The sequence below is a fragment of the Heteronotia binoei genome, chromosome 8, assembly GCF_032191835.1.
Source record: "Heteronotia binoei isolate CCM8104 ecotype False Entrance Well chromosome 8, APGP_CSIRO_Hbin_v1, whole genome shotgun sequence".
NCBI classification, from domain to species: Eukaryota; Metazoa; Chordata; class Lepidosauria; order Squamata; family Gekkonidae; genus Heteronotia; species Heteronotia binoei.
Genome location: NC_083230.1, coordinates 71,166,258 through 71,178,830, shown reverse-complemented (window position 1 = coordinate 71,178,830; position 12,573 = coordinate 71,166,258). Strand labels below are relative to the sequence as shown.

The following is a 12,573-nucleotide window of genomic DNA, read 5'->3' as shown; positions in this document are numbered from 1 at the left end:
TTATATTCCTCCCATTCCCCCATAGGGACTCGGAGCAGAGTACAACATAAATAATAAAATCACAGCATGACAATAAAAACCAATCGCAATATTCAGTACAACAGAATGGTCCAGCAGGACAATATAATAATGTGGTATAGCAGGACAGTACAGCAAATCAGTGTAATAGGATAGTAGGGGAGGCCTGCTGCCTCATCCGAAAATCTGGCGGAACAGCTCCGTTTTACAGGCCCTACGAAAGGCTAGCAAGCCAGGTAGGGCCCGGATCTCCATAGGGAGCTGATTCCACCAGGTTGGGACCAGAACCGAGGAAGACCTGGCCCTGATAGAGGCAAGACTGACATCTCTTGGGCCAGGGACAGTCAGTTTATCTTGGGAGGCCGAACAAAGCGACCTCCGGGCCATGATAGTTACTCTGTTAAAATTAGCATATTCTGTGTATGAAATTGAACTTTGGTTATAACTGAAATAATTTATTTGAATCCTAAATTGCGATATTTTTATTTTAATAGGCTTTCTTAAGCCAGACTTACTGCTGATAGAATGAAAAAGTTCAAGAGGAGACTTTCCCTAACACTGCGCGGGAGCCAGACCATTGATGAGTCACTTTCTGAACTTGCAGAACAAATGACAATTGAAGAAAACAGCAGCAAAGATAACGGTAATACGCTTGTTACAGTTCTGTCGTATTTATGAAAAACAGCAGGCTTTTACTAATTTAAATGTAGGAATTTGAGTGTTCAGTTTTAAATTGGGAATAGCTTTTCATTTTATTTTGAAATAACAAATGTGTAACCACTTTTGGTAAAATGTTGGCAATGCCTGCTGGCTAGAATTTATTTCTCGATGCAGCTTCAAGTGCATTACTGATCTTCAAATCAGAGAAGTACAGTTGTGCTTATTCTACAAATAAAGCTTTATTAATCGTGCAGAAATGTAGTATAATTTCACATTAAGTAGTACTATTGTCATATTTGTGTTAAGATTCACCTATTGAGCTACGAAGTTCAGTCTCATACAGAATTCATACCTGCTTAGCTTCAGCAGATGAACGGCTTTGAGCAATTTTGTCTTGGAAGAGGAAATGTGAGCTATTAACTCTTAAGTTCATAAAAGAGCAGAACAAAACACACTAACATGATAATAATATTAGATTGAGCTCAAAATTTCATTATAACAAGAGGGACATTCACAGTATAGCAAAATACCCAGAGGTACTAGAGAGTTTTCAGTATTTCAGATTTCCTTGCCAATAAAGACTTTGGTATTAGAGCTAGGAGAGAATTGGCACACGGCACAATGATACTCCAGTGTCATTGTGAAAGCAGCTTAAGACATGCTCCCCAACACCAGAAACTGTATATACCTCAAGCCTTCAGAAGCTTCACCAGGTGTATACCTTCAGAAGCTTCACCAGGTGTTACCAAGGAACTTTAAAGCTTTGCAGGCCATTGACTTAAATTTGATTTTTTAATATTTAAAAATCAGACTAAGATGCATGTTTTTGGAATTTCTGCTGAATAAATGCAGCCTTAGATGTAGGATACACATAACAGAGGTAAGGGTTCTACATATAAGAGCTTATTTGTAAGTAAGAAATTTGTAAGTGGCCTGCTAGAGCGTGTGGTGAAGCTTTTTCAGTAGTATCTCTCACACCCAAGAGGCAAGCTGGTGTCCCGTGTAAAAATAAATTGGGAATATCTGCAGAGAAAATAATTGAAAACTGAAGCTGTGATTGTGGAACCCTTAATTGCATGTAAATTCTTTGAAAACTAGTCTTGGTTCAACTATATGTGAGCTAAAAGTTGCTGGAAGGGTACGTAGAAACAGTGAAGTGAAATAGATATTAAGATGGATATGCTTTGCTTGGAACTGTATGTCAGTCACATTGCATCCTCCACCGTCCAAACAATTGCTAATTCAGAAATGACCTAACTCTGAATACTGTGTTATTCTGCCATTTAAGAGTTTACTGCTTAGATTAGAAGTATGTGCTCAGTATATCCTCTTTTCTTCACATGCAATGTTTCCTTTACAAACAGTTCGGAATGAATAATATTAACTTTCATAGCAGCCCATTTGGTTTGCCATTATGCAGCAGTGGTACTGCTCCCATATAAAAGACATTTACAGTGTCAAGGATTAGGCTGTTAGCTTATGCTTTTGAGAACCAAATTCCCCTTGTAATTTTTGTTTTCCAAGGGACTACATGTATATAGAAAATAAAGTCTTGTGGGAAGAAAAAGCAAATTGAAGCAGAAGGGAAGAGAACATTTTGTGTATGTGGTAGTATGTGTGGGAAGGAGAAACCAGGGAGGGGAAGAGGAGTACGGAGTAACACAAGTAAGCAGTAAATGGTGACAGCATGAAAATGTTTAGTCAAACAGGCACTTAGTTCCAGGAAATGAGATTCTGTATCACGTGTGCTATAACTATATTGCTTTTTACACTTGTTTTAATGTAAAGTATATATTTATGCATTTGGGGGGCCTCCAGTTTGCATGTGCTGAATTCCACTAATACTGTGTTTGAAAGACCTGGTTTGGTAATTCTGTGATAAATCAAGATTTATTAGGAGAGACAAAATTCACAAATGTTCACTTTGTTCAGCTGTAGAGAACATACTACATATCACTTGATTATTTAACATGGCACTTCTGAGTGATCCACCTACTTTCTAAATCAGTAATCATCACAGCAACCCAATAATGAGGGAATATGGTTTCCCCATATTACAGGTACGAAGAGAACACTTGGCTGTATTTGCCAACCTAGATCAGGGTTTTAGAAAGGAAATTATACAATTTTGTATATAGTTGAAGCAGCTAGTTCTCATAATTTAATTTCATGGGTATCTAGTGTGATTCAAGAGCTGAATCAGAATGCCCTGGCTTAAATCTTGATTCAGTTTGCACTATAAATGGCCTTAGGCAAGGCATTTTATATTATTGCAGGGTTGATTGCTATCATTATTGTCAGTAATTTAAAAGCTTAATTAATCCAAAACTTGCAACAAATTAAATTTGTGATACTAATAACCATTGTATTTTTGCATACTTCTTTCAAAACCTACAACTAAACCTACCCACGGTTATACTTTTAAATATTTAGAAATGTCTTGAGTCATGTTAAAAGTCCAAAACAGTCCAGCTTGGCTGTTTCTTGGCTAAAAATTAGACTGGTATCCCCAAGACTGAAAATATTTCTTCACTGAGGAATGTGGAATAGTGCAGAGCAGAAGTTCCTGAGTTCTCTGGGGCATATGCCCACAGCAATGGAGCAGAGGTTTGTTCTGGTCCATACCCTGGATCAAGTGTGTTATAGCATGTGACTCGATTAAGATTTGGAAATCATCTTTAAAGTACAAAGAGTACTTTATAAGTCACAGTGAAGAAATGATTTATTACTTTTATAGCCAGAACTCACATTGGTGAGTAGTCACTGGGAAATGGAACATTTTATTTTGTAGAAAATATTCAGTTATTTGGACTTGAAAAAATGTTCATAATGAACTAAGCTATAATGAAGCTGTCGCAGGTATGCTGCAAGGTTGTCATTCCTAACTTAAGCATGGTGCCAAGTAGGCAGAAAGAACATTGCCATGCAGCATTGTGGGCACCTGTGGTCTTGCTTAATCTAGGCTCTCTACTGCTGTGTATTTGATAGCAGTGTGTCAGTTGTGGTTATTTGAGCTATCAGTTTCTGGTGTCCACACCCAGTGGACAGGCAACATATGCAGCACTACTAAGTTATTTTTCTTCTGGTACAAAAAGGAACAGGGATGTGTATAGGTTTCTGCAGTTGGCAGGCATAATGAAGCCTCCAGGTTAGCTAGGCCAGGTATGAATATTTGAAGCCTGGCTGCCTTCCTGATTCTTGGTCAACAGAGTAATATATTTTCCTTGCTGTTTTCCAGGGCTCCTGAGTTGGAGAGTGCACCAGCCAGATTTGGATTTTAGAGCAGCTAGACTTGTCCTGATATTTTTTATAGATCTTAATTTAATAGGATTTTTAAAATGATTCTAGATTTGCAGTTATCTAGAAATGGGATCCATTGCTGTATACTGCCAATTGATCCATCAAGGATATTTAATAACAGGTATGGTATAGTAGTAGGATGAATTAGGTCTTGGAAACTTTGAGCCTCCTCTCTCTAGCTAATCTACTTTATAGGATTATTGTGAGAATAAAATGGCAGAGAGGAGAACTGTATAAATACGTTGAGCTTTTTGGAGGAAAGATAGGATAAAGTATCAAGTCATGTAGTGGTCCATTTGATTATAATATTGTTGTACTTCATAACATTCAGATTTTCTTCTCTGTTTTGTATAATCCTTCATCGCCAGTCCTTGAATATTTAAATCCAGTGATTGGGGCTTTAAAATGGGCAAGAGAGGTCATTCTACAAACCTGAATAGGGTCCCAGGTTTGCAGAAAAATGTGAAATGTTTTTTTAAAAAAATTTAGTGAGTTTTAAAGCCAAAACCAATAAGAAGAACCAGATTTAATGCCACAGACTTCACCTTTCAAATCACCCATTTTCTCCAGGGAGGTCAGATCTCTGTTGTCTGGAGTTCAGTTGTAATTCTGGGAGATCTCCAGGTTCCACCTGGAGGTTGGTAATCCTTAGTCTGGCAGCAACCTTTGACTGACTTGACATCATCCAGCTTCCATTACTCATCTAGGCTTGGCTGACTGCTTTTCAACATCAGCCACACTATGAAAGCCAGAGCAGAGTAGTGTCTGGGAGACCCAAGTTCAAATCCCCATCTTGCTGTGGAAGCTCACTGGGTGTTTTTGGATCAGTCACAACTAACCTACCCCATTGGGTTGTTGTGTGGGTGAAAAAGAGAAGAAAATTGTGAGAGGCTTTGGTCTTCACTGCAGAGAAAGATGGGATATAAGTGAAGTAAACCAATAATAAATATAACTGAAAGTGGAAGGCAGATAAAAGGTAGGTTGGTGCATGGCTGAGGAGACAATGAAAGGGAAAGGGGAGAATATATGGGAGTTGCCAGGAAGGAAAGACAAAATAGTGTGGGAAAGAGGGTATAAAGGAAAGTGACATGCCACCACATGAGGATTCCCTACAGTGCAAGTGTGTGGAGCCCAATGGCTGATATCACAGAACTGGGCTACAGTTTTCCTAGGCAGAGTTTACCAGGGGAGAGGGAAACCTACCACAAAGGGGCAGATAAAGGTAAGTTGGCTGTTGAGTGGGTTGCCAACTCCAAATTATGAAATTCCTAGAAATTAGGGCAGGGATGTCAAACATGCGGCCTGGGCGCTGAATCAGGCCCTTGAGCAGCTGGCTGTTGTCTGCTTCCTTCTCTTGCTTCCTTCTGCATCACAGCTTGCTTTGCCAGGCTTGAGGGACCGTCTCTCCCCATACGAACCCCAGAGAGCGCTGAGGTCAGCTGGAAAGAACCAGCTGAATATCCCTGGGCCAAGGGAGGCCAGATTGAAGACTACTCAGGATCGGGCCTTCTCCATTGCAGCTCCACTATTGTGGAACCAACTCCGGAGGAGGTGCGGGCCCTGCAGTGTCTAGACCAATTCCCCAGGGCCTGCAAGACCTACCTCTTTAAAATAGCCTTCACTTAATACCGAGCCAAGAAAGATTCGCTGGATATGTTTTAGCCACTGAATTTTATAGAAGATCTGAGTCATAGCACCATAACGTTAATTTTAATACAAGTTGATTTTATGATGGTTTTATATAATTGTAATTATTGTGAATTATGGTTTTATTGTACATTGTATTTATATGTTGTGAGCCGCCCTGAGCCTGCCTCGGCGGGGAGGGCGGGATATAAATAAAAGGTATTATTATTATATTGTACATAAATATTATTATTATATTGTACATATTTTATTTATTTATTTATTTATTTATTTATTTATTTATTTATTTATTTATTTATTATATTGTACAATCTCACAGGAGATACAGAGCAAAGCCTCTATTTTCTCCATTGGCTGAGGCTTCTCCCTAGGGGAGAAAGGGTGAGGGAGGGAGAGCTTGTTTTGCCAGGCTCTCTCTATTGCACAGCAGAGCTACTGACCCAAGCCTCTCTTCTTTCTGTTGGCTGTGGCTTCTCCCCCTCCTGGTCCCCTGGGAAGGAAGGAAAGAGCCAGAGCTTCCTTTGCCCAGTTCCCTGAATTGCACGAGAGAGATACAAAAAAAGCACCTTTAAGACCAATGACTGCTGAAGGTTTAAGCATATTTTATTTAAGTTTTTAAATATTTAATTGTATTTGTCTGTGTCCTTTATAAAGTTTGTATCTAAACTGCCTGGCATTACATTTTATGACACACATGGCCCTGCTCAATAAGGTGTCACTTATGTTGGATCCATCCCTCATAACAAATGAGTTCGACACCCCTGGATTAGGTGGTTGGAGCCTGTGGAGGGTGGATTTGAGAAGGGGGAGGGACCTCAGAGTGGTATAATGGCATATATTCCATCTTTGAAAGTGGCCATTTCTTCCATAGAAACTAGGGTTCCCAATCTCCAGATGAGGCCTGGAGACCATTTCCTCTGGAGAAAATGACAGCATTGGAGGGTGGAGTCTATGGCATTGTATCCTGCTGAGGTCACTTCCCTCCCCAAACCTCACCATCTCAAGATTCCACCTCCAAATCTCTAGGAGTTTCCCAACTTGGAGTTGACAACCTCCAGAGTAACTGATTCTGTAGTTGGGAGATCCTTTGTGATTCCAACAGATCTTTAGGTTGGCTATCCTAGGAGAGAAGGAAGCAGGAAAAGGAGAGCAGCTATGAGGGCTTTTAGGAAAGGAAAGAGGAAATAGTAATGGAGGGGAAAATGAGATGCCTCCTGCAAGTGCTTGTGGGTTCCCATTCTAATAATGGAGTTGCCCAAATCTGAGGATACTTAAATCCAGTGATTGGATCTGTGAACGGACAAGACAGATCTTTCTGTAGACCTGAAAAACACCCCAGATTTACAGAAAAATCTGAAATTTAAAAAAAAAATCACATGGAGGGTTAAAAAACCCAAAAAATGATAAAAGAAGGCCTGTAATTTTTTAAAAAGCCCTCAGTGGCAGCTGCTAGGCAGGCACAGCATTCCAGGCAGTAAAAGGACAGGGGTGAGATGGAGGACAGAACCCTTTCTAGGGCTGTTTTAGCTTTTGAGGAAGGATTCATTGGGGGCAGGCCTGGCAGCAACCATTGGCTGACTTGATTCCACCCGAATGACCGCATGTCTCACCTAGGCCTGGCTGCTTGCTACTGTTCAACTGCAGCCACCCTATGAAAGCCAGTGTGATGTAATGGTTAGAGTTTCAGAGTAGGATCTGTGAGACCAGAGTTTAAATGACCAGTCTTCCATTGAAGCTCACTAGGTGGTGGTGTACCCGTCACATACTTTCAGCCTAACCTACGTTATAGGGTTGTTGTGAGGACAAAAAGAAGGAGAGGAGAATGATGAAAGCTGTTTTGGTCCCCCAATGTAGAGAAAGTTGGGGTACAAATTAAATAAGTAATATAGCTGAAAATAGAAGGCAGATAAAAGACAGGGTGGTGAATGACTGAAAAGGAGAGAATAAGGAGGGGGAAAGGGAGAAGATTTGACAGTTGTCAGAAGGAAGGAAAGAAGAAATATTTTGGGGAGAAGGATACAGGGGAAAGTGATATGCCTCCATACAAGTTCTTGAGGGTTCCCTACCATGCAATTGTGACATAGTTTTCCTAGGCAGAAGCTGCTGGAGAGGCTGGAAAGGGAAAGCTGAAGACAGAAGGACAGATAAAGGTAGGTTTGCTGTTTGAGAACGCGAGAAGGAAGGAGGAGAAGGGGAGAGGCTATCAGTGGCCTTCAGAGATGGGAAAGAAGAAATAGTGAGGGAGGGGGAAATTAGACCCCTCCCCCGCAAGTCCTTGCAGGTTCCCAAATGTATTTAATTAACCTTTGCCCCCTTTAAATTGAATGTAAGTCCCATTCTATTCAGACTAATAAATCATACCTCTGAAGAATGTTTACAAAATAATCCCCTTGGTAATGACTACTAGCTTCATAGAGGCTTCATAGTATTTTTACAGAGCAATATGTTTCTTATTGAACACTCAACCAATGTAGGCTGTGAAAGAATTTCAGGATAATGATATAAAGCTCACAGAGCCCAATGACAATGTAAATCGGAGTGAATGTACAATTCTATGCCCAAATGAGAAGCCTAGCTTTTGTGCATTATGTTACATAGGGTAGATGCTTACATGATGCAAGAACATATACTTGAAAGAATGGTGGATAAATTGTATTCTTACCATTTATTTTATAGCACTAGGTGGCACCAATTTTCCTGTTTTCATTTTACTTTGAAATCTGCCTACAGATCTCAGCTTTATCGTTATTAAGCATATAATTTAGGCTTGCAATTGTTGTGATTGTTTCATGTGAAATTGAGCTAAAGGTACACATATCCTACACAGCTAGATACGCTATACATCTTCATTAAGGAAGCTGAATATATCAGTATCTTGAGGATTTCTCTGTCCCCTGACATCCAAAGGGTTTGTTTGAACATCTTGCTATATGAAATGCTTCCTGATCTTGTTACTAAGCAACCATTTGGTGCTGTGTTGAGAAGGGCAATTCTGTTCTACCAGAATCTGTTCCAATCTTCCACCATCATCTCTTCTATGAAAAAGGGAGATCTGTGTTGTCTAGTCAGCCTCCCTCTCTACCAGCAGTTATTGTAGTCTAATTTAAGGTTCCCAAGGGTCATCTTGAATCTCTCTTAGAATATTTTATATCTGTCATGAATTGAATAAGATTGTGGCTAGACACTAGCCTCGTTTAGACTACCAGAATATCCTGTTGTAATGAATAGTTGCCAAAAAAAAGCCCCTAGGAGCTTTTGAAACATAGAAATAATCCACTGACAACTTTCCTTTATGGCTGGCTTCCAGAATATGGAAAGGTTCATGATCTAGAACTTTTGCGGGATCTGTGGAAAAGCAATAAAATGAATTCATCATAAGAAACTGCTCTGTAAATATGAGTCTGGGAACATTAGAAACTTGGGTTCAGTTTTGCTTGGGAGTTCATCATCACTGTTCTAATCTTTCTTCTAAAATGCTCTCAGATCTAGTGCTTGAAGAAATTGATAATAGTTACTTCTACTCTGAACCAATTTTGATCAATAATATTTTCAGTATAATGTTTCCATGTAATAATACCACAGCCTCCAGAAATCCTCCCCCAATATTTGTATATACAGTATTTGTAGGTGCATGTGTAGATATGGGGAGGGAAAAACATGAGAAAATATATAACAGCAACTGAAATCAAAGGCTTGGCATACAATTCTATGATAGTTTTTAGTTAAAAACAAACTACATTGGGACATGGGAGTGGTTACTAAAATTATAAATAGTTGGAGGTAATATGTAGAATTTTCCCTTTTATCAATACTAGAACTCTCACAGTGAAATTCATTAAAAGTTGTTTCAGGATTGATAAAAGGGAGGAATAATGGATTTGAACCACAGGGTGTCATGAGGGGTATTGGATTAAATGGCTTTTTGAAAATTATCAGACGAAGCTTCTGATAAGTTTACTTCCATATATACAAAACATGACATTTAAATACTGTGCTGTTACTGCCTCCGAACTTGCAGGTTCCATTTAATTATTGTGGAGAATAATTTTATTTGTTTGTTTATTCATTTATTGGATCATTTAGAATACAAGGAATGGTATAATTTATAATGGCACAAATCTGTTAACCATATCTGAGCAGTTTGAATACAATCATACTTTTCTATATTTTCCAGTAGCACTCTCCAGATATTCTGAGGGCCTGGTTTGAAATTGCAATACAAAAAATGTCTTCTTAAAATAGGTATTGAAAAGTAGCTTCAAAGTCTTAACATGAACTAGTCGGACACTTTCCCCTGGAAGAACAGCTGTAGCACACCCCTCCATGGGCTGGTATAGCAGCGCCCGCCTCACGGCTTCACTGGATCTCTTTTTCTTAGTCTCTTCAGGGTATTTTACTTTATTATCTGATGAAAATATAATTCACTTCATAGGGGACCACAGCAGCTTTGTTTGTTTTTCCCAAAAATATAGGCTCTCGAGAACTTTAACTCAAACCACAGATTTATTATAACACAAAGTCTTTAACTTGGGGATATGGGAGATATTTACACAGGCTAACATGCTGTTCAGTTGTTTCAGGCTTTACACAATCTTTTTCTTGCTTTAAGTCTCTCAGTTTCAGTTCACAGTTTCCCTATATCTTGCTCTCTCCACCTCTAGCAAAGGCTGGCCTCTTGGGTATGATGTGCCCAGGTCTCACTAGTCGACTGGAGCCACCACTAACAGCCCTTCAGACTTCTTAGACCCACATCTGCTCCCTCAACCACCTTTCTAGTTCTTCAGAGATGTATATAGGTGTCTGTGACCGTCCAGGTCTTGACTAACTCACACTTGTTCCTCACACACCCAGCCCTCTTGGCTGGTTTTGTCGAGCTTGTAGTCTCTGAAAGACTTTCCCGCCACTGTCTCAAGCTCCTTCACAGAATCAGCTGCCCTCTCAGCCTCGGTCAGGCACGAACTGACCCACTCAGTCTCTGTCAGGCTCCAACTCTGACAGACTTCTGACAGGCACCAACTCTGTCAGACACCAACTGACCGAATGACTGCCTCAGTAGTTTGCTGTCACTCACAGACTTTTTCTCCCTGAGAGTTCCGAGCCCTCTGGCCCCCACCCTCAGGTCACCTGACGCAGGCCCTGTGCATCTTCAGTTTCTGGTTAACCCCTAGCTTTCCATCACAGCTGGAGACACCAAATTTGTGGCAAGCTCTTCAGCAAACTCTCCTCAGCCTGCTTTCCAAGTTTGGTATAAATTGGATTTCGGGGGGCTGAGCTAAAGCTTCCCAAATCAGGTGCCCCTAGTAAACTGCTCTCCTAAGAGTATGTCAAGCTGGGGAAAGAAAGGGAGGCCACCCTGCAGTTTCTGGTTGGTTTCACTCAAAACTGACAAAAGCAGCAGGAGGCTGGGGATAGCTGTGCTGCCACTTCTGGTCAGTTACGCTCCTCTCCCAGCTTTTGGGAAGTGAAACTGACTAGAAGTGGCAGCACAACTTTCCCCAGCCCCCTGCCACTTCTGGTCAGTTTCACTCCTAGGAAAATGGGAGGAGAATGAAACTGACCAGAAGTGGCAGGGAAAATGAACCAAACACAAACCAAATGACACGGCAAGAAATAAGTTGGTTCATTTTCCTGTTCAGGTGCGTTGTGATCAAACAATCCAGTTTGGAACAAACAACAAATCTGTCCGATTCATGCACAAATCGTGATTCGTCCATGCCTACTCTATACCAAAAAAGCCAAATTCTGCAACCTTTATAGAACATGTACACTTACTTAAGTAATTTGGATTGTCTTTCTGTTCAAGAACCTTTAATGCAGCTTACAATAATTTAAAATACAAAATTATATAACTTATCTTTTAAAGAAATGACCCTTTTATGCTGTTTTCCATAATTCTTCTTTTGCTAGTCATGGAAAGGATAACTACATTGTAGCACCCCTCCCTTGAAAATCTTAACTGTCATCAGTGGTGGCCAAACTGGCTCAGGAGTCACATGTGGCTCTTTCACATATATTGTGTGGCTCTCAAACCCCTCACTGCCCCATTGGCCAGCTTGGAGAAGGCATTTCTCTCTTTAAATAACTTCTCCAAGCCAGACAGCTGCTTGGAGAGTGCATTTCAAGTTAAAGTTGCTTTATTTCCACCTCTCCTTCCCTTCTCCCTCCCATTTATTTGCCTGCCTGCCTGCCTCCCTCCCTCCCAGCTCTCAACATTGACACTTATTCTATGCAACTCTTAAATTAAGCAAGTTTGCCCACCTCTGTATCAGATGTTCAGAAGTATTACTCACTTTCAAACAATATCTTTGTAGCCAAAGGACTAGATACTGGATTCTGGTTCCTAAAAAGTGAATGCTGGGATTTTTAGGAAGCCAACCCGCTACTGCATTCAATGCTTTGTCTTTGCCCCTGTCAGTTTTCTGCATGTATACAGTACACAGCCAGGATTTGAAGAATTGGGGAGCCCTGATTTTTTTCAGGGGGCACATAATGGCCCCAACCTCCATGGCCTTCTCTCCTACCACCGCTGAGGAGGAAAGCTGCCAGCTCGCTGCCATACAACCTCCTCCCTCCCCACAGCTGCTCCAAGGTGATCCCTTTCCACCCCTCTTTCAGCAGCTCTGGTGGGGAGCCACTCAAAGGTTTAGATACATGCCACATGGTCTCCTGCCCTTACCTGTAGCATGATCCAGCTAGGCAAGCCTGGTGAGACAAGGGGGTGGGGTGGAAGGTGCCACCAAGTTGCAACTGACTTCTGGGCCTACAAGACCTCCAATTCAGATTTCTTCCTGTTGGAGAGCGAACCGAGGCTGCCCAAGCGCAGCTCCCACCCTCGCTCGGGTGGCCAGCGAGACCGGGCCAGAAAACCCCTGCAGGCGAACATCACCTCTCCACTGATCCCCAGCCCAGGACTGCAGTTGGGACCTCCACTTGTGTGCGCCAGCCTAC

At 41.1% G+C, this 12,573-nt stretch overlaps 1 protein-coding gene across 3 annotated transcripts in view; it reads left to right on the top strand.

The window, feature by feature from the left end:
- CDK17 (cyclin dependent kinase 17) overlaps positions 1–12,573 on the top strand; it is a 145,619-nt gene that overhangs the window by 60,552 nt on the left and 72,494 nt on the right. For all 3 annotated transcript variants that reach the window (XM_060245208.1, XM_060245209.1, XM_060245211.1), the window contains exon 2: positions 513–661. In XM_060245208.1, the coding sequence (XP_060101191.1) occupies positions 544–661 (118 nt within the window). In that variant the 5' untranslated portion in view covers positions 513–543. The remainder of the gene's footprint in view (positions 1–512; positions 662–12,573) is intronic.